This window comes from Anoplophora glabripennis, unplaced genomic scaffold (assembly GCF_000390285.2).
Source record: "Anoplophora glabripennis isolate ALB-LARVAE unplaced genomic scaffold, Agla_2.0 scaffold50, whole genome shotgun sequence".
Lineage (NCBI taxonomy): Eukaryota > Metazoa > Arthropoda > Insecta > Coleoptera > Cerambycidae > Anoplophora > Anoplophora glabripennis.
In genome coordinates this window covers 246,323-268,157 of record NW_019416330.1, presented here as the reverse complement: position 1 = coordinate 268,157, position 21,835 = coordinate 246,323, and the positions used below count along the sequence as shown (strand labels likewise).

The following is a 21,835-nucleotide window of genomic DNA, read 5'->3' as shown; positions in this document are numbered from 1 at the left end:
TTAAATTACAAATTCGATTTACGAAAAAACATTTTTTTGGGCATAGAAGGCGCAATTTTAATCCATCACATTATCTACAATTTGTGTTCAATAATAATATTTTATAACGGATTAGATTTAGAAGAATTTTAAAATAAAATATTGAAATAGTTAAATTCAATTTTCAATTATGGCGAATGCGCCGATATTACTAGTACTCGTACTATTTATTGTATACATATTATCAGACCATTGAATTTGTATGTTGCTTAGCATTTAATTGTAATTATTATTTTGAATTTTATGGTATACTTCTCTATAAATTGAATTTTACATAATAAATTTATTAATTCAATTTTTTTTGTAAATCCATAATTTATTGAATTAACTGTTATTCTACACATACATATACTGGGTGTCCCGGTATTTGATACAAATAATATCAGTACTTCATATAAATTTCTTTCATATGGGCCTTCGTTAACAAGTTACGAGCCCTCAAAGGTGAAAATTAAAAATTTGTTGTTATTTATTAATTAATATTATAATTATATTATATTATTATATTAATATTTGTTATTATTATTATTTACAGTCTCTAAACTATTAACTTCAGCATGATGCAAATTTGGTGATCGATAACACATGCGTATAGCTTGATTTTGATGTTGTAAGTGAAACTTCATTATGCCCAGAACACCAGGAGCGGACTATGCCCAATGGTTAACAACCCAGAATTTTTACATAGATGACAATTGCAATCTGCCTTTATCAAAAATAAGTTCCCTGATGAATTTGCCAATGATAATACTATCTTGGTTCAACTCGATAAAATTAACAGTTTAGGAAATATTTATGATTTTATGTGACTGTGCACAAAAATAGTGGGGTACCGCACCATTTTTTGTTTTTATTTTTATATATATAATTACTGTGTAGAACCGTACATATTTTTAAAGTAAGTATCTAGAAAATCTTACAGTCTGCGAATGTAATTTTCACTAACAAAATTTGACAAACACAACACAAAATAGAAAAAAAACAAGAATAAGTTAAAGTAAGTTAAAAAATTATTTAAAGAAAGAAATCTATCAAAATACATTTTCAGTTTGGGCACCTTCCACTTCCACATACTTAATAAATGGATAAATAATTTCGTACATCAATATTGAAATGGGGAGGAGCCCCATCGTGCATAAACCAAACGTTTCGGATATCTAATGGACGTTCCTCATAGTGGGTAATATTTTAATAGGTCTATACTATACTATATTTTTGGGAAACGTCTGAATGCACATCGATATTTGGAGTTGAATACTTAACTTTAATTTGTTTTGTTTTTCTATCTTATGTTATGTATAAAGAGGATATTATCATTGACTAATTCTTCAGGGAAATTATTTTTGATACAGGAAAATTGCGATCGTCTTTTATGCAAAAATTCTGGGTTGTTAACCATTGGGTATAGTTCGTTCCTGGTGTTCTGGGCATAATGAAGTTTCACTTACAACATCAAAATCAAGCTATACGCATGTGTTATCGATCACCAAATTTGCATCGTGCTGAAGTTAACAGTTTAGAGATTGTAAATAAAAATAACTTTTTAATATTCGCCTTTGAGGGACAGTAACTTGTTAACGAAGGCCCGTATGAAAAAAATGTATATGAAGAACTTATATTATTTTGACCTCATATATTTGTACTCGACTATTTGTATCAAGTCCTGGAACACCCTGTATATAAATACAAATATTTCAGTCATATTGAATAATTATTTGTAAACATGTGACTAATGTAGGTATGCAGGCATTAAACAATGTTTCCATTGTTGATCCAATAAATAACATTTAACGAATGATATCGTGGCAAACAACTACTCTACGGACCATATGCCCTGACTAGCACTGAATTGTACCCTCAATATCTACTAACTAGCTAAGATTACTTATCATGAGACCGGTTTCAAATTTATTAGTTTCTATTAGGATGTTATAGTTAACATGACAATAGAATTAAATAAAATGAAAATTACTTTATTTCTCAACATTAAATTTTTTTTGGAAACCATTTACATCCTTCATTAACCATAGAGATATTTCAACAGCCGTAGGAACAAACATGTAGATAATCACACAATGAAGATGGGTTGTACATATAGAGGTCTATTATTTTACTAATTCGAATTGAATTTATAATTTGTTTTTAATAGGTAGGTACCGGTTCTTTACATACAATTTGATTTTACATTTGTATATACATAATGATGGGCCACCCATACGCTATAATAAGAGTACGTATTGAAGATAGGCTGAATTTAAGTGTCAGTGAAGTGCAAAGAACGGTCTTTGATGACGGTTTTACCAGAGAGATGAAGCAATAGCCCCTTTTTCGTATAGGTAATGTTTAAATCTCAGATCTATAAAAAAAAATATTCAAAAATCTTTCTGTAGGTATTTTTATTATTACTTATATTTTTCGAAAACCATTTGCGATAATTAAGAATATAGATTTTATTATTCATTTTAAGTACCGTTTTGCAATTTCAACAATATTAATTGTTGAAAATGCTTGTTATTAATGCATTCTACCTACTATTAAAAAATCCCGTCCAAGTTCTTTATGGGCTAAGTTAGTTTTGTTTCATTGAAATTAAATTTACCGTTAAGAAAGTTTTTAGAAAGGGCAAATTTATTTTTAGTGTTTTAATTGATAAATTCATATATGTGAAATGTCGCTGTTATATCGGTTAAGCCTAAGAAAATAAGTTATACTTACGTGTAGCTATGAGAAAATAATGGTGTTTTGGAAAGTGAGGTTTTTATATTAAGGAGCTGTAACTGGTGTTAGTAATGATTTTCACAAAAAAATACTAAATAATAAAAGTTTTATAGTAATTTACATGGGGAATAAACTAGTATAAAAAAAGTAATTCTAACGGTATTCGCTTTTTAACGTTTTAATTTGGGTGTTAGTGTAACCTTATTAGAGACGTTATTGACGAACTCTTAGAGAGTAGTGGTAAACATTTTTACCATATATGCACACAGATGCAATAATGACAAATTTTGTCAAAATGCTATACTAGGATCTCAGCTCTATGGAAAACTACACAAAAACCAATTGTATCCATGTCACATTCGTCGTGTACAAATATTGCAAGAAAACGGTTCTGCTAGTGTTCATTCTTGTGAGTGGTTCATAGAACAAAGTAATGCTGTCCCTCATCTTCCGATCTTGCCCCATTACTTGGCATGTTTGGAGGAATATTCTGCCATCATTTTATCAGAAAATTTGAATATACGTTTTGTAGTATTATGCTTCTACTTTTAAAATCCGGCTGAAAAATTAAAATCGGACCACCACCATCCAGAAATTTAGCAAAATAGTGCACTAAAATATTCAAATTGCAATAGTTCAGTAAATTTTCAAAAACGTTCTTATTTTATATACACAAAATGTTGCTCATGATTAGGCGATCCTGAAAATTTCAACTCAGTCCGTTGATCGGTTTTTAAACTATATGATTTTTTATATGCGAATATTTGTCTCAGCCGTGGCAATCCAATGACGTCACCGCATGGGACAGTCAGTCGGCTTGGCGCTACTTTCAGATGTGTTTCTGCATCTACAGAATGTTTTAGCATTTGTGCATATCAAATTTAAAAATGGAAGCAAATTTCGTAAAAGCAGATTCTTCTAATTTCCAGAAGTAGGTTTGTTAATGATGGTTATGGATTTTTTAAATTAAAACCACGACTTTATCAGTGACGAGATGAGAGGAGTGAAACTGCAAACGTTACGTTTCAATATAAAGCTTCTTTGAAGTATGTAGCAAAAGTTTTGATGTTTTTGTACATTAAGAATAGTAAATAAGAATAAGGATTTTGCGTTTAATTGGACGAAACGTTTCTGTCACAGGTTTCAAAGATTTACTTAATCAAATACAAAATTCTTATTACTATTTTTATTTCCATGGAAACTACATAAAATCCACCTAATATCTTATAAATATATTAATAATATAATATTTATTATATACTTTTATATAGGTAAACACTTACTACTTAGGTATAGGTATTTGTAAAATATTCACAAAAAAATGGTACAATGGAAAACACAACTGTATAGTGTTTCTAGAGGATACAAACGTATTTATTACATACCTAAATTACGCAGGTAGTTTTGTTGCTTTCAAAATAAGTAATTTTTCAAATAAAGGATATTAAAAAAAATCAAATCAAAGTAGAGACTAATAGACTATTGATTTTAGATCCCCACGACAGAATTACGGGGATTATTTTCTTAGGCGTCTTCACTCTCGTGCTCTCACACTGGGGGACAATACAATATTTATAATTTTTTCTGTTCTGTGTCTTCCATACAGCTAACAAAATTCGGTATCTTACCGTATTCAATCGAAAGTTAACAGGCAACTAAAACCACACTATCGGACTGACAACATGCATGCGGCATCGGTTTCCCATGCGATGACGTCACTCCCGCTGGTTCAGCGGATACTCAGCGCGCCAATTTATGATTTTTTTTGGATGATTTATATGAGATATAAAATTCAAATTTTTTCCAGACAACATTAAAATTGCAATATCTTTCGGTTAAGCAAATAAAAAAAAAATGCTGAATGAGCCCATTGTGCCAAAACTAAAGGTCCGACAACGCCTGCTACTATTTTTGTGCACAGGGTCAGCATGTATGTAAAAATGTCTGAGTAATGATTTAAAAAAAAAACGCTAAATTTTCCGGGTTTTCTTCGTTTCTAATTATCCGATCGGATCGATCGACCTCTCGTTTTAGTCGTATTTCAATTCTCTACAAAATGTCTGTTTATAGCATTCAGATTGCTTCGTTAGTTTTTCTGCATAAAAATGTTTATAAAAAATTAATTAATTGGAGTAGGAAATAGCATATATCTACAGACTGTCTTTTATATGATGGCACAGTCCGTTTGCCACTAGTATTTTTGTCACAAAATCACTGGTTTAATGCTCTCTTGATTGGTCTATTATATGATATTGTCTTCATAATATAAATGTTTTCATATTCTTGCTGTATGTGCTGATATCATGTAATGCCTTTCAAACCACTGCCTACTAAATCACAGCATCCGTGCTAGAAATATGGTCCTTCAGCGTCCACTACAGACAAAGAACAGTATGTTAAGGCTTGAAAATAATTTTACTGTAAAAGACATACTGATATTCCTTAACTTTCTATAAGAAAAATACTGATTATGCAAAGGCAAAACCAATAATTGTAAAAAGAACTATTTTGTCACAAGTTATAGTGTTTATAAAGTGATACAAAGATAAATCAATGTAAGCTCTTGTATATTGTCATAAAATTTGCCAAGCTAGAATGACAAATTTACTGCAATAAAAGGTTTTACCTTGGTAAAAATTGTACTACAGCTACCATTATAAGATTTTTAACCATTAATAGGCAGATTTTTTAGAACTTTTATTATTCCCTAATGGGGATTTTATATTTCAACAAGATGGGACTGATGGTTGCCATACGACAAAATCTACCAAAAAAAGGCTTAATGGTAGCAATAGATTTTATCTCATCTAGGAATTCATAGTCCGGATCTGATAATGATAGATACTGTATGACAATTTAGAAAACTATTCCCACCGTAACTACTTCAGAATTGGCTGACAAAACTGCAACAGATTTAAAATAAAGTTATGTTGCCACAGATAAAAATTTCGTAGACGCTCCTAATACATGGATTTTTTCTGGGTTTATTATCTCCTTAATTTTTTTAATATGATACTAATTTATGTAAATATCATTTTCCTATAAAGATGAATTGTTGAAAATTAAATGAAACAGCAAGAAACCAATATTTTAGTTTATTGACATTTTTAAACTTTTACAATAGCTTTTCCAACGTTCCCCCCTTTGAGCAGGTCAATAAACGCTTTTAACATATTTTCAAATCCTTCAGTAACTGTTTCATGGTATTTCAATTTCCCTTCTTTAATCCACTTCAAATTTTGTTGAATACCTTCATTCCACCTGTTGGCCCATCTCTTGACAAGAAACCCTTCCATTGTGAGATTGCGAGGAACCAGTAGCCTTTGAACTATACTTGCTGCAAATTAAAATTCTCATATACCTATATTTTTTAAATACAATATTGAACGTTATAGTCATTTAAATTAAATAGATAATTTCTTATTGGGAATGGAATCAGAGTTAAAAAATCTTCTTACCTTTTTCTGCCTTATTGTAACCCGAAATTGCTCCACATACAGATACCCTTCCAAAGCTATTCATGTGGCTCAAAATGATACTACTAATTTCACCACCAACCTATAAGTGAGAAAGATAATTAGTCAGTTCCATAAATATATAAGTTAAATACATTCAAAACTGAATATGTGTAGATACTCAAGTATGAATGACATTTGCTTTTTAAAATTTAAAAAATATTTGCGTACATTATCAAAATAGCAATCGATTTTTTCTGGCGCTAATTCATCCAAGGCTTTGTCCAAATCAGCAGTTTTATAATTGATAAAATGATCAAATCCCAGTTCTTCCACTAGCCATTTCCCTTTTTCGTCCGAACCTGTGACACCGATAACTTTGCATCCCTTAATTTTCGCTATCTGGCCGACATGACTTCCTACTGCTCCAGCAGCGCCTGTTACAACTACAGTTTCACCAGCTTGAGGAGCGCATATTTCAAGAAATCCAAAATAGGCAGTATTTCTGCAATCAGTACAATGACACATGAAATGACTTAAACTAGGTTACCATTGTTTCAGCATAATATACTGCAAGGAATTTTCTTTATTTAACAAAATTTTTATACAGTAGTTTAGAAACTTTGACAACATTGACGTTTCATAATAACAAAATTATAACCCAATAAAGATGTCATTTTATATAAAAAAAATCCAAACAGGATGATTTTTTCAGGGTTGCTTGGGGACTGCCTGCTGAGGGTCCAACCAAAAGCTCACACTCGATCTCCTGGTACGACTTGTGCTATGGGGCTGGTTTTCTAAACATATTTTTAGATCGTAGGGGATAAAATTCTGAACAACTTTTCCTTATATTTTTTTTTGTATAATACTTAACGAGTTACTGCTTATTATATGAAAAAAATTGCGCACGCTGCAGTGGTGGTCTTGTAAACATGTTTTTACAAAGAGTTGGAAACAATGAGAGAGAGAGAGAGAGAGAGGTGTTAGGCTGTCATGTGTTAGCTGACAGGCTGCATCAGTTCATGTTTTCATTCATTTATTCAAGAAATTGTTGCAAACATTCGAAAAAAATAGCTGAACGTGTACTGTTTATACAAACGTCCAGTGGATGCGACACCACATCGTCTCCGTTCGGTTTTGACAATGCCAAAATAGCAGTACTAGTAGTATTAAACAGAGAACGCATTAAGGCGGTCGCGGTCCGTGCTAGTGTAGAGTGCATGGTGGAATTCCTTCCCATGTTTTCTAATGCATTTGCACTAGACGTTCCCGAGCTTGTAGCGCTCGCATCGCGTTCTCCACCGATCTTTTCCAAAAAATCTCGGGAGACCGCGATGCTATCTTCGAGCATATACTCCTAGAGGCAGCCATCAGTGCTGAGAAAGCGCGACTGGTGTGCGAGAGAGAAAGGAGAATAAAAGGATATGCTATCTCTCTCGCTCCGCGAGCTGGATTTGTCGGTGCGTGCTCCTCTCCACGCCAATGACGTCCTGCACCTAAGCTCCGACCAATCAGCTCGCGGAGCAAGAGAGATATCATGTCCTTTTATTCTCCTTTCTCTCTCGCACACCAGTCGCGCTTTCTCAGCATTCAAGGCTGCTTCTAGGAATATGCTCGAAGTATGCGATCGAGACGAGCTTCCTCTTCCATATAACTCATTTTTTAACTACTAAAACAATACCTCAACCATTTAAAGATGAGCGCGAGCAGGATTGTGTACGATTGCCAAATGCGACTGATTTTGTAAAAGATCGCGATGCGACGAGACCGCGATCGCCTAATGCGTTCTCTGCTTTAGATACAAAAAAATTTATAAGGAAAAGTTGTTCAGAATTTGATCCTCTACAACTTTCGTGAAGGTAATTTTTTTGTAAAAAGATGTTTACAAGACCACCCCTGCGGCGTTCCCAATTTTTGTCACATAATGCGCAGTAACTCTTTAAGTATAAGACATACAACAAATTTTATAAGCAAAAGTTGCTTAGAATTTGATCCTCTACAACTTTTCATTTCAATTTGCTCTAAAAAAATGTTTAGTAAACCACCCCCATAGCGCTAGCCGTACTAGGAGTTCGAGTGTGATCTTTTGGTTGGATACTCAGGAAGCAGTCTCCAAGAAAACATTCCAAAAAGATCATGAAATAAATAAGTAAATAAATGTAAACAAAGCACACTAAGATGATTTCCGTTAGTTAATTTTCCGTTGATGTTATTATAAAATACAGTTTATTCGGAACAAAAACTATCAATTCAATTTACTTTACACATTCAACGTCTTCTATAACAGTACAGAATGAACCACAAGATCATTAAGTAAAATAATATGTCTATAAGTATCTAAGATATTAAATGTTGGCAGAAAAACTAAACACACCTGGGTAATCTATATTTTTATTGTCTATTCTGTGTGTAAACAGTCTGGTGAGGCAGATTCTTCTATCCGAATGCACAATGGCATGCACATTTTTGGCATCTGTAGTTATTCTGTAGTTATTTATAACTACATATATATTTTTTACCAATATTATTTTCCAATTCCTAGTCCGACTTTCTAAAATCGCATTCTTATCAAAATTTATTAAACCGGTTCATTTCGAGCAAAGCCAAAATTTGCAGATGACCTTTCGCTTCACCCCTTGGTTACGCCATTGATTATGTTTATTATATGAGTTGTACCTTTCAACAATATAAGACATATAATATTTACCCTGGCATTCCCAGAACTCCAAGAGCTAAAGACAAAGGTAAATTGCCAATATTTGGAACCAAAGTTGGTTTGAATCCAAGTCCATCTTGCAATCCTTTTGAAATCGTATGCGTTCTCCAACCAAAATTACCCACCACATATTGTCCAACAGGGTATCCTGGATTTTTACTCTCTACTATTCTAAAAACATTGTCATTATATTAATTAGGGAGACTAAACAAGGACCACGAACTCATACGGTAAAATTGACAAAATTTGTCAATGCAGTTAACAGTGGAAATTACTTATAGTATTTACTGTTAGGGTCGCTAGTGTTCCTTGTACACCGACATATTCTCATTATGTATTGATTTATTTATCTAATTCAAAGTAGCCTACATTATTTATTTTAAAATTTTTAATACATTACAAAATCGACATGATTGATTTTTAATTCAAACCGCCGCATGCCGCTTTCTTTATTTCCCCACCACTATTTCGAGGTATGTGGGGACACTAGTGCCCTCTAATTTGGTAAGATATTTGTTTACATGGAATTCGTGGTCTTTGTATGGTCGCCGTGATAGTGATATTTTATGATATAAGGCCAAAATATTAACCAAGGGGCCTACTTAATAGTTTCAATAGTTAGTGAAAATACGTTTCACGTTAATTAACTTTTTCATTCGTCAATTGAGAATATTAATACTTTTATTTCATTAAAGCTAAATTCGTTAAACTTACTTGCCAACTTGAGATCCTACATTTGTTTCTCCTATTTTATGAAATTCAGTGTAAACCCTCATATATGGATCCACACTAAGGTAGGCAGCTTCGACAAGAAATTCTGTAAAATAGTTATATATGTAACTACATTGAATGGATTGTGGAACAAGTGTATCTATGCCGATTTTTCGACAAAATCACTGCTCATTTTCACCACGAGTGATTGTTGAGAAACAAATGCATCTACAACGTGTCACTGTTGGGTGCGGATCTTGGTCTGGAGGTATCATTAGACCATTATTCTTAGAAAATGCTGCTGGTCGAGCAACAACAGTTAATGATGACATGATAATCTAGTTTTTTGTGCCTAAATTGCAAGATATGGATGTCGACGACATGTGGTTTTAACAAGAGCCCGAGAAACAATTCAATTACTGCACGAGTCATTTGCTGGTTCTGTAATTTCCCGTGAGGTCATCGCGGTATCGCAAGATGATAATTAGTGGAGACACACTCAACCCCATACCGATTTTTTTACCAATTCGAATCTAAAACTTTACTTGCTCTTCCCAAACTTTGATAAATCTTGTCGTTTTGAAGAAATACATTATTCGAATTAAAGTATTCTAGCACGGTGAGAACCACCAAGTCAAGAATGGATTATAAATTTAATACTCCTCCTTTTAATTTAAGGTTAGGTAGATCTGACCATATTCAGTGGCCTGCAAATAACCCTGATTTAAATACTCTGGACACATTTGAGGACGACGAAATAGTCGCAAATGCAATAAATAAATTAAAACGAAATTATAGGTTATGCAGGCCATTTTGAATATTTATTTTAGACATTAATAAAATTTCCTATCTTTCATTTATTCGTTCAAGTTGAAAAAGAAGAAAAAAATTGGCGGGTGTTTTCCTTCACTTCATAAACGGTTAAATCAAATATAAAACGTACACATACATTTTTAAAACCGAAAAGAACGCAGATTAGAAAAAAATTGATTTGATTCGCCACGCTTTTTGAGAGCTCCCTGGACATACCTACATATCGCATGCCAAAAACATGCAATATTTTTGCTATAATATATTGCCAATTTAAATATATACAACATTGAGGTAGATACTTCATTAAAAAGTTACTTTTGTACTAGGGTAGAAAAATTACATCATCTTTCTTTTCTTTCTTTCAAACGATATTGTGATGAAATAATCTGGTATCGCGTAGTTGCTATCACGAAAAAATGATACTCGCATTATAAATAATGTAAAAAGTTACTTTTGCACTATGGTAGAAAAATTACATCATATTTCTTTTTCTTTCTTTCAATCGATGTTGTGATTAAATAATCTGATATCACGTAGTTGTTATCAGGAAAAAATGATATTATAAGTAATGTAAAAAGTTACTTTTGCACTACCGTAGAAAAATTATATCATCTTTCTTTCAAACGATATTGTGATGAAATAATCTGATATCACGTAGTTGCTATAAGGAAAAAATGATATACGTATTATAAGTAATGTAAAAAGTTACTTTTGCATTAGGGTAGAAAAGTTACATCATCTTTCTTTCAAACAGTATTGTGATAAAATCATCTGATATCACGTAGTTGTTATCAGGAAATAATGATACTCGTATTATAAGTACTGTAAATAGTTACTTTTGCAGTAGGGTAGAAAAATTATATCATTTTTCTTTCAAACGATAATTGTGATGAAATGATCTAATATCACGTAGTTGCTACCAGGAAAAAATTAAACTCGTATTATAAGTAGTGTAAAAAGTTACCTTTGCACTAGAGTAGAAAAATCACATCATCTTTATTTCAAACGATATTATGATGAAATGATCTGATATAACGTAGTTGCTATCGGGAAAAAATGATACTCTATTATAAGTGAAGTAAAAAGTTACTTTTGCACTGGGGTAGAAAAATTACATCATCTTTCTTTTTCTTTCTTTCAAACAATATTGTGATGAAATAATCTGATATAACGCAGTTGCCATCAGGAAATATCAGGAAATTATAAGTAATGTAAAAAGTTACTTTTGCACTAAGGTAGAAAAATTACATCATCTTTCTTTTTCTTTCTTTCAAACGATATTGTGATGAAATAATCTTATATCACGTAGTTGCTATCAGGAAAAAATTATATTATAAGTAATGTAAAAAGTTACTTTTGCACTAGGGTAGAAAAATTACATTATCTTTCTTTCAAACGATATTGTAATGAAATGATCTGATATCACGTAGTTGCTATCAGGAAAATATTATATTATAAGTAATGTAAAAAGTTACTTTTGCACTTGGGTAGAAAAATTACATTATCTTTCTTTCAAACGATATTGTAATGAAATGATCTGATATCACGTAGTTGCTATCAGGAAAATATTATACTCGTATTATAAGTAATGTAAAAAGTTAATTTTGCACTAAGGTAGAAAAATTACATCATCTTTCTTTCAAACGATAAATTGAATTATAAAAAGCATGCAATTTTAATATATTTTTTTTTATTTCATAAAATGCTTTACTGATTCCCTTATGGCTATGACTGACACTGTTTGTTAAACTCAGTATTAAAAAATATCTAATTTATGCGATCACATCAACCACGTTTAGCTAAATAAATAATGACATGTATTTTTGACACCTACCTCCATTTTGTATGGGTGGCAATTCTTCCTCTATAATTTTTAAATCGTCTTCTTTTGGAAGTCCGTCAAACAACTTCTCGAAAACGAAAACTTTCGCCTTGACCATTTTTGATAGTTTAATTATATAATATGTATTAACACAACCAACTATAATAGGCAGAATGATTCAGTAAAAATGAAATCGTGACTGACAAAGTTATCAGTTGTAGAAGTATTTACCTACAGTGGCGTGTTATACTATACCCTTGACTATATACACTGTATATAGTTAAAGACTATACCTACTTTTATGACTCTCTAGACAAATTAGAATTTGTGACCTTCATACAAAATCCAGAGTATTCTATTATACATGTTGATCTCATAAGAAATGCCGTTTATTCTATTCTTGTAATTTTAAATAGTTATCAGGCCCCACCTTGAAAAAATTAGTGGAAATGCTCGTCTTGACAATGAGTAACGCGCCACTGTGTACTTACAGATTTAAAAGATAAAAATTGTTCACCTTGAGAAATGTCACATAGTTGTAAATAATTTGTTGATTGTTCCATTGATATGAGATAATGTGAAGTAAATCATGCTGTTTTTTGTATAAATATGTATTTTATTATTATCTTTTAAAAGTATTAAGATTAAATCAAATAAGTTCAAAAAAATATCTTTATAAAAATCATATCAAATCAAGTAGAACAACGTTGTTTGATATCAAAAATGTAGGTATACAACACATGTGTAACTTCATAGACTAATAATTGTCTAAAATAAATTAAAAATGTTATCTCCTGAGATATTAAGGTCAATAAATAAAATATTCTTGCAAAGAAATACCTTTTATTGTTATTCCCGCGCTCTAAGGTGGCAAGACACCCTCTAATTTACATGCAACTTGTTCTTTAATCCGAGCGAATTAGACCAAACACACGCCTGTTTCAAAAATCGGGCCTAAATCCAATTTTATGTGCTTAGAATTAAGTAAGAAATACATAGAATAAAAGCCTAAATTTGTGTATTTGTAGAGATCGAGCGTCATATTGTTTATAACAAAAAAGAAATGCCCCTTTTTTCAGTTTTTCGCTTATATCTCTGAAAATAAGCCTCTAATCGACATGAGTTCTACTTATCGATTTTATTCCTGAGGCAATTTGCTACAATGATAAACATTTTTTTTTAAAATAATAAATTTGATCGAAAGGTAATTACATTATCTCACGTCTGTGTAAATTTCAGAAGTAGCAAAATAAAAAAGTTATTAATAAAAAAAACAAAAAAAAAACGGTAACTAGGGTCCTTATCTGTGCCATTTTTTAATATAGAGGTTTCAAACCAATTGCATCAAGCAGTACTTACCGTAGCCAGGAGAAGGGAGCGATGTGACGTCATAGTGCCTATGCTGCGCTCGGCTTCTCAAAATTCTTACTTAACAAAAGGCAGAAAACATTGGTTTATACAGGTGACTAAAATAAAATGAAAAATAAGAATGAACCAATCAAATCGCAGCTTTTTTGCAAGTTCTGTGAATTTCACTTTTTCGTTTTACGGTCAATACCAATATAGTGGCAGTGTCTGCCATCAACATCATCGCTACCAGCTGAATATTTATATCCATATTAAATTAATATAATACCGCCAGAAAATTTCAACCACAAATAATATTTTTAGGTTAGGTGTTATGTTAGAATAATTGGGAACATAGTTAGATTTAGAATTTAGAACAGAGAAGAAGAAGAAGAAGAAGACGAAGGAGGAGGAGGAGGAGCAGAATAATAATAATAATAATAATAATAATAATAATAATAATAATAATAATAATAATAATAATAATAATAATAATAACAATAATAACAATAATAACAATAATAACAATAATAATCGGTCATGCGCATTATCAGTTTCCAAACAAAAGAAGATAACGTAAGACAAGAAGATGAAAGTTTGTGTAAAAAAAGCATTTTTTTTTTAGTTTTTTTACTTATAAAACCTAAACTAACGAAGCAATCTGAATACTATCCCCCACTACTCGACCGCGTACGCACAAACGGCCGTTTGGAGGAATTTTTCACCTATTTCGCATCATTTTATCTTAAAATCAGAATATACGTTTTGTAGTATCATACTCCTACTTTTAAAATCCGGCTGAAAAATTAAAATTGGTCCACCTCCAACGCATTCAGAAACATTGCAAAATAATGCAGCAAAAAATTCAAATTATACAATTGTGCCAAAACTAATGATGCGACAGCGCCTGCTTTGTGCACACTTCATTACATTTGTATACAGGATCAACTCTACAACTGAAAAAATGTCGGAGTAATTAATTTTCCTCGTTTCTAATTATCCGATCGGATCGATCGACATCTAGTTTTATTCTTATTTCGGTTCTCTACAAATTGTCTCTTTATAGCATTCAGATTGCTTCGTTAGTATAGGTTTTATAAGCAAAAAACTAAAAAAATGCGTTTTATAAAAAATTAATTAATGGTAAATTTGAGTAGGAAACATATAAGCATATATTTACAGATTGTCTTTTATATGATGGCACAGTCCGTTTGCTACTATAGTATTTTTGTCACAAACAAAACCTCTATTGATTGACCTAATAACGAAAACAGATTGATTTTCGAAATGTCTTGTTGAAGTACGCGATACATAGTGATGTGTATTTTGTATTTTCATAAAAAATAACCCTTGGCTCGTCTTTTTGGTACAGGAGTCTCATTATTTTTTTTTTCAAAATCCTCAAATTAATAAATAAGAAAAAATTGTTTTTAATAAAAGCAAAATGTAAAAATAAAATTTAAATTAATTCAATCCACGAAAATTTTTCATCATTTTATTACACCCTGTATTCTAAGCCTAAAAGAGCAGGCTTGCGATCGCCTCAACCCAACAGTTTCCGTTCCATGTTTTTTACAGACACCTTCGAGTGTAAGGGTTAATTAGCAGACCGATATGCCTCATTCAAGCGACTATTTTTGTTCTAATTTGCATTACAACCTCACGGGCTTGGCTAGGAGTTCCACAAAGGTGTTGATTTACATGAGTAACGACCGCATTGTGTCTACAGAGTGTGAACCCTAGCTCCGGCTTCGTTTATTTTGTAGCAGGGCCATAGGCTCGGCTGCATGCGGCCTCAACCGGGCTTAATAAAACGTTAAGTCGTGATTTATTCGGGCGATTTTATCATTACGGGCAAATTATGGATAATAAATTTGTGCAGCGAAAGTCGATTTTCGCTGGTGAGTAACTAGAAATGAATGCGAAAAGAGAGAAGAGAATATGTCCACTTCACAAATATGTTTCAAGTAGGTGAAAATTTGAAATATTTGGAATTAATCAATTTTCGTGACGGAAAACATACATAGGTATCGAATTTTCGAAACCGAGACAGTTGCACTAACCAAATTTGGACGGGGCGTAGCTAATACAATGCGAAACATAGTTTTTATGTTAAAAACATTGCCACCGCCGTTCTTGGTGGTAAAAATTCGAAATATTTGGAATTACTCAATTTTTTGGTTGAAAACATACATAGGTATCGAATTTTCGAAACCGAGACAGTTACACTAACCAAATTTGGACAGGGCGTAACTAATACAATGAGAAACATGGCTTTGATGTTAAAAATGTTGTCACCATCGTTCTTGGTGGTAAAAATTCGAAATATTTGGAATTATTCTATTTTTTTGGTTGAAAACATGCATAGGTATCGAATTTTCGAAACCGAGAAAGTTGCACTAACCAAATTTGGACAGGATGTAGTTAACACAATGCGAAACATAGCCTTGATATTAAAAATGTTGTCACCGCCATTCTTGGTGGTGGAAACTCGAAATATTCACTGTTGGGTGTGGATTTTGGTCTGGAGGCATCATCGGACCAATATTCTTCGAAAATGCTGCTTATCCGGCGACAACAGTTAATGATGACATGATAATCCAGTTTTTTGAGCCTAAATTGCAAGATATAGATGTCGACGACATGTGGTTTCAACGAGACAGTACCAGAGCCCGAGAAACAATTCAATTACTGCACGAGTCATTTCCTGTTTCTGTAATTTCCCGTGAGGTCATTGAGGTTTCGCAAGATGATAATTTGTGGAGACTCACTCAACCCCATACCAATTTTTTTACCATTTAATTTGAAAACGTATATCATCATATCATATTGCACAGACTTCGAATCTAAAACTTTTCTTGCTCTTCCTAAACTTTGATAAATCTTGTCGCTTGGAAGAGATACATTATTCGAATAAAAGTATTCTAGCATTGTGAGAACCAACAAAAAGTCAATAATAATGAACTTATTACTCACTACAATTAATTTAAAGCTAGGTAGATCTGACCATATTCAGTGGCCTGCAAATAACCCTGATTTAAATACTCTGAACAGATTTGACCATAAATGAAGACCACGAAATAATCGCAAATGCAATACTTAAATAAATTAAAACGAAATTATAGGTTATGCAGGTCATTTTGAATAATTATGTTAGATACTATTAAAATTTCCCATCTTTCATTTATTCGTTCATGTTGAAAAAGAAGAAAAAATATGAGCAGGTGTTTTCCTTTCCTTCATAAACGGTTAAATCAAATATAAAATGTACACATATAAATTTTTTAAACCGAAATGAAACGCAATTAGAAAAAAAATTGATTTGGTTCGCCACGCTTTTTGAGAACACCCTGTACATACCTACATATCGCGTGCCAGAAACATGCAATATTTTTGCTATAATATATTGCCAATTTAAATATATACAACAATTAGGTAGATACTGGATTAAAAAGTTACTTTCGCACTAGGGTAGAAAAATTACATCATCTTTCTTTTTGTTTCTTTCAAACGATAAAATGAATTACAAAGAGCATGAAAGGAGGAGGGCCCCTAAGGCCGGTTTTTGGCCTAATTTATATTTGGCTGAAAAAATCTGAAAAATTTTTTTAGTACCTACTAGCAATACTGAATCGTTTCCACCCTATTTAGAGGAATCCTTAGAGATGCGAAAGACATTCAATTCCTTTGAATCTTACACATGAACAGTTTTTTTAGGGTCGCTGATCACGAATCTGGTCTCAGAATAACGAAATTCAAAATGGCGGATCCTATATGGCGGACAAGAAAATTGAAATGTCTTCAAAATGCATGAATTTTTTTGTATTGGGGTATTTTGGGTCTATGATTACGAATCTGGACTCTAAATCACGAAATTCAAAATGGCGGACAAAAAAATTGAAATGTCTTTAAAATGCACGAATTTTTGTGTAGTGGGTTTTCTTAGGTCTCTGATTACGAATCTGAAAGCAGAAATACGAAATTCAAAATGACGTATTCCATATGGCGGACAAAAAATTAAAAAGATCTTCATAATCCTCAAATATTTGTTTATAAAAACGTTCTTGGATCACTGATTACAATTTTGAATTCAGAACCACGAAGTTCAAAGTGGCTAATCAAATATGCACACAATTAGGCCAAAAACCGGCCTTAGGGGCCCTCCTCCTTTTATTATTATTTTATATTTCATCAAATGCTGCGTACGACTGACTCTGTTTGTTAAACTCAGTTTTAAAAAATATCTAATTTATGCGATTATATCGACAAGTTTAGCTAAATAAATAATGAGCGATACGCATAATGTGTATTTTTGATACTTACCTCCGTTTTGTATGGGTGGCAGTTCTTCCTCTATAATTTTCAACAACTTCTCGAAAACGAAAACCTTCGCCTTGACTATTTTTAATAATATATATATAATATGTATTAACGCAACCAACTATAATAAGTAGAATGATTAAGTAAAAATGAAATCGTGACTGACAAATTTGTTATCAGTTGTAGTATCTACCTACAGTGGCGTGTTATACTATAAGTACTTTTACGAGTCTCTAGACAAATTCGAATATGTGACCTTCATACAAAATGCAGAATATTATACATGTTGATGTCATAAAAAATGTCGTTTATTCTATTATTGTAATTTTAAAAAGTTCTCAGGCCCCACCTTGAAAAAAATTTATGGAAATGCCCGTTTTGATAATGAGTAGCGTGCCACTGTGTACTTATCTATACAGATTTAAAAGATAAAAATTATTCACCTTGAGAAATGTAATAGTTGTAAATAATTTGTTGGTTGTTCCATTGATATTAGATAATGTGAAGGAAATCATGCTGTTTTTTTTAAATATATATTTTATTATTATCTTTTAAAAGTATTAAGTTCAATCAAATAAGTCATAATCAGAATATCTTTATAAAAATCATATCAAGTAGAACAACGTTCTTTGGTATCAAAAATGTAGCTATGCAACACATGCGTAACTTCATAGACTAATAATTGTCTAAAATATAAATCAAAAATGTAAGAGTGTTTAAGACAGAACATAATTAGTATTCAAACAAAAAAAAATATCAAAGTAACAGTATCATATAGACCGTACAATAATACGAGTAAATGGTTTAAAATGAGATAGAAATTATATAAATTAAAATACAAAAGTAATATAAAAGTAACACAATTAAAAAAGAACTATAAATTAAAATATGGCTAAAATCCTTGCCAAAAACTGTTCAATGTTATAAAAGGCAATTTGTAAAAGATATTTTTTCATTTTGTTTTTAAATTGTTTGAAATTCAGATTTTTAAGGTTATCCTTAATCTAACATTATGAGTGTGAGCTTCACTTCTAGTCTTCAATATTTAAGTTATTATTTATGTATTGATGGAACTGTTAGAATATTTAATTTAATAAATTGATTTTTGCAGTCATCTCTATAACTAAGAGATACTCGTAATTGCTTTTCTCTGCTGTACGAACACATCCAGAGCAGAAGTAGCATGACCCCACACAATAAGTGCATATGATATGTGAGAATGAATATAATCATAATATGCTGTTCACTGAGACCTTACTTGCTCTGCTACGAAGTAAGCACATGTTCTTCGACATTTTCTTGCAAATATAATTGGTATGATGTTCCCAAGTCAATCTAGAATAAACTCCCAAAAATTTAACAGCCTCAGAGAGTCTCATACTCAATCTCTCATTGCATTGAAAATGTGGTCTCGGATTTACAATTAGATATATTTAAGCAAAGCTTATTGGCTGTAAATCATTCATTAACTGAGTTTGAGGGATTGTATTAATTAAATCTAAGAGTATTTTACTTCTTACTGACAGACATGTGTAATCAGCAAACAAAATTCCTAGTACATCATTATCCAATGAGTTAAATAGGTCATTAATATAGGTTAGAAATAGTATAAGCCCCAGTATTGATCCCTGGGGTACTCCATGTTTAACAGTTTTCAAGTCGGATTTTACATTATTGGAACTCACTAATTGCTGCCTATCTGTCAAGTAAGAATTCAACATCTGTATACTGTACACTCATAAAATTGTAGCTTTCTAACAAGAATATTATGAGATACACAATCAAATGCTTTTGTTAAGTCGAAGTGTAGCTATATATTTACCATTTTCAAAACTTTCATTAATATATGAAACAAGTATGTTTATAGACAATGTGGTAGAGCAGCCATTGCAAAAACCATACTGATTAAAATTCACAATACGATGGGTGTCAAAATAACTTGTAATTTGTATTTTCAATTTCACTCATAAATTTTTGCAAAATATGGAATTGTGGATATGGATCTAAAATTGGAAGGATCATTTACGTTATTCTATTTATACAGGGTGATTCACAACTTATCCAAAAAAATTTGGGAATAAATTCGGCATGAGAAATGGAGTCAATAATGTAAAAAAAAATTTGTAAAATCCTTATAGTTTCCGAGAAAAAAATTATTAAAGTTGTAGTGCTTTCAGCCATTACATAGCTGGACAACTGTAGTCTCTAGCGTCATTCGTAATGCGCATGGAGAGCCACGTGGCCTCAGCGACTCAGAACACTGAAATCCGATGTTTAGAATAGTTTTTTAGTACTTGGAGTTGATGGATATCGTTTTAGTTTATGGTGAAGCAAGAGAACATTTTTATTATGGTGAAGCATTTGTGTTATGGTGAAACAAGACAGCATTTGTGTTAGTTCATAGAAACTGAGTAAGACGGACCCAAATGTCTTGAACAGTTGTTGTAACATCAGGTATGTCAAATTATTTTATTATTTAAAACCACAAATGAATTTGAACAAAATCAGTTGAGTTTGCTGATATAAAATAGGTGCTATAATATTCCATTTATTCTTTTCCTTGCGAAATTCTTTCAAGTTTTGCCCGTTTTTATCACTGTCGCCATGACGGTCGCATTGCTCCAGGTCAGGTTTTACAGTGGACCAGTTTCCAGTGCCGTGCAGAAGTGTATTTTTAAATAATTTTCGAATTGCCCTTTTTAATTTTTTCATTTCAAAATTGTATTTGTAAGAGTCCACTGTACATCCAGAATTTTTTTTTTGGATAAGTTCTGAATCACCCTGTATATTGGTACTACTCTAGCAATTTTTAAAGTGTGGAAAAATACTCGACTTGATACTTGACATTAAAGCAAACTCTTTTAATTGCAAATAGTTCTTGCTTCAATTATATTCATCTACCATTTCGTCCAATTTCCAGGCCACTGTTTAATAGTTATAAAATTTTTTTATAGAAAAAATATCTTTTTTTAATTAAATGCACAATAAAACAAGTATAAATACGAATGAAAATTCCATGTTTATTTAAATTTTATCATAAGTTTATGAATTTACAAAATAAGTTCGTATAGTAATGGACATATGTCTAAAAACAAAATTAAAAACTAAAACTATACAAAACAAGACAAAATTAGATACCTACCCATGAAAAAAAAAAAAAAAAAAACTAATAACTACCGAAATATTAAAAAGTATCGATATTGTCTCGACGTCGTTTTCTTCAATTTTTATCACTTTATTTTTTCCGTTTTATGTTATACCCAATTTATATTTTTACTTGTTATTAACATATGTTAGAGAACACCTAGTACTTCCTCTTATTATGTTTATTAATTACCATTGTTAGTGTATTTTCTGTTTTCGTTAATCTAAAATGCATTATTTTTGTTTAGGGATTTTGTAATGGAAACAGAGATGCTGTTACCAACGAAGATATCCTGAGAATCGTATGTTTAGATGAGTTTTTATTTATCGAGAGAAAAATATACATTTCCGAATTATTTATTGCTGTAGGCTTATTAGAACCAATCCTTTGACCATCTGACGTAGAATCTGCCATTTAAATTTGGTCACGCATTTTATTTATATCTTGTTTATGTAATTTTTAGTACGTATACCGAATTTTCAATATTATAAAATAAAATTGTTAAAATATTTGTTTGAACAGGAATTCTTTTTATACAAGTGTAATGTTTAACATCGTTTAAGGCTAACTAATGTACACCACTATGTCACTGCCTGATCTGTGTACAATGGTTTTCAATTTCTTAAGTAATATTGCAATAGTTTTTAGTCGATAAACACAGGGTGTCCTAGAATAACGTACCCAACGGAAGACCACAGATTCGTGGACTCAATATAGGCAGATTTAAACTAATTCGCCTGTATCCG

The 21,835-nt window shown here is 31.5% G+C and overlaps 1 protein-coding gene across 2 annotated transcripts; it reads right to left on the bottom strand.

Moving 5' to 3' along the window:
* Positions 1 to 5,836: 5,836 nt before the first annotated feature.
* On the bottom strand, positions 5,837 to 18,034 carry LOC108914408 (prostaglandin reductase 1-like). 2 transcript variants are annotated; one of them, XM_018720231.2, is made up of 7 exons: positions 17,948 to 18,034; positions 13,637 to 13,743; positions 9,646 to 9,748; positions 8,923 to 9,102; positions 6,444 to 6,717; positions 6,216 to 6,315; positions 5,837 to 6,094 (listed from the first exon to the last, which is right to left on the bottom strand). In XM_018720231.2, exons 3-7 carry the CDS (start codon positions 9,705 to 9,707, stop codon positions 5,865 to 5,867), a joined length of 846 nt encoding a protein of 281 aa, XP_018575747.1. In that variant the 5' UTR covers positions 9,708 to 9,748; positions 13,637 to 13,743; positions 17,948 to 18,034; the 3' UTR covers positions 5,837 to 5,864. The 2 variants fall into 2 exon arrangements, with proteins under 2 accessions (XP_018575747.1, XP_018575740.1); XM_018720224.2 differs by lacking the exons at positions 13,637 to 13,743; positions 17,948 to 18,034 and adding an exon at positions 12,290 to 12,462.
* Positions 18,035 to 21,835: the final 3,801 nt, after the last annotated feature.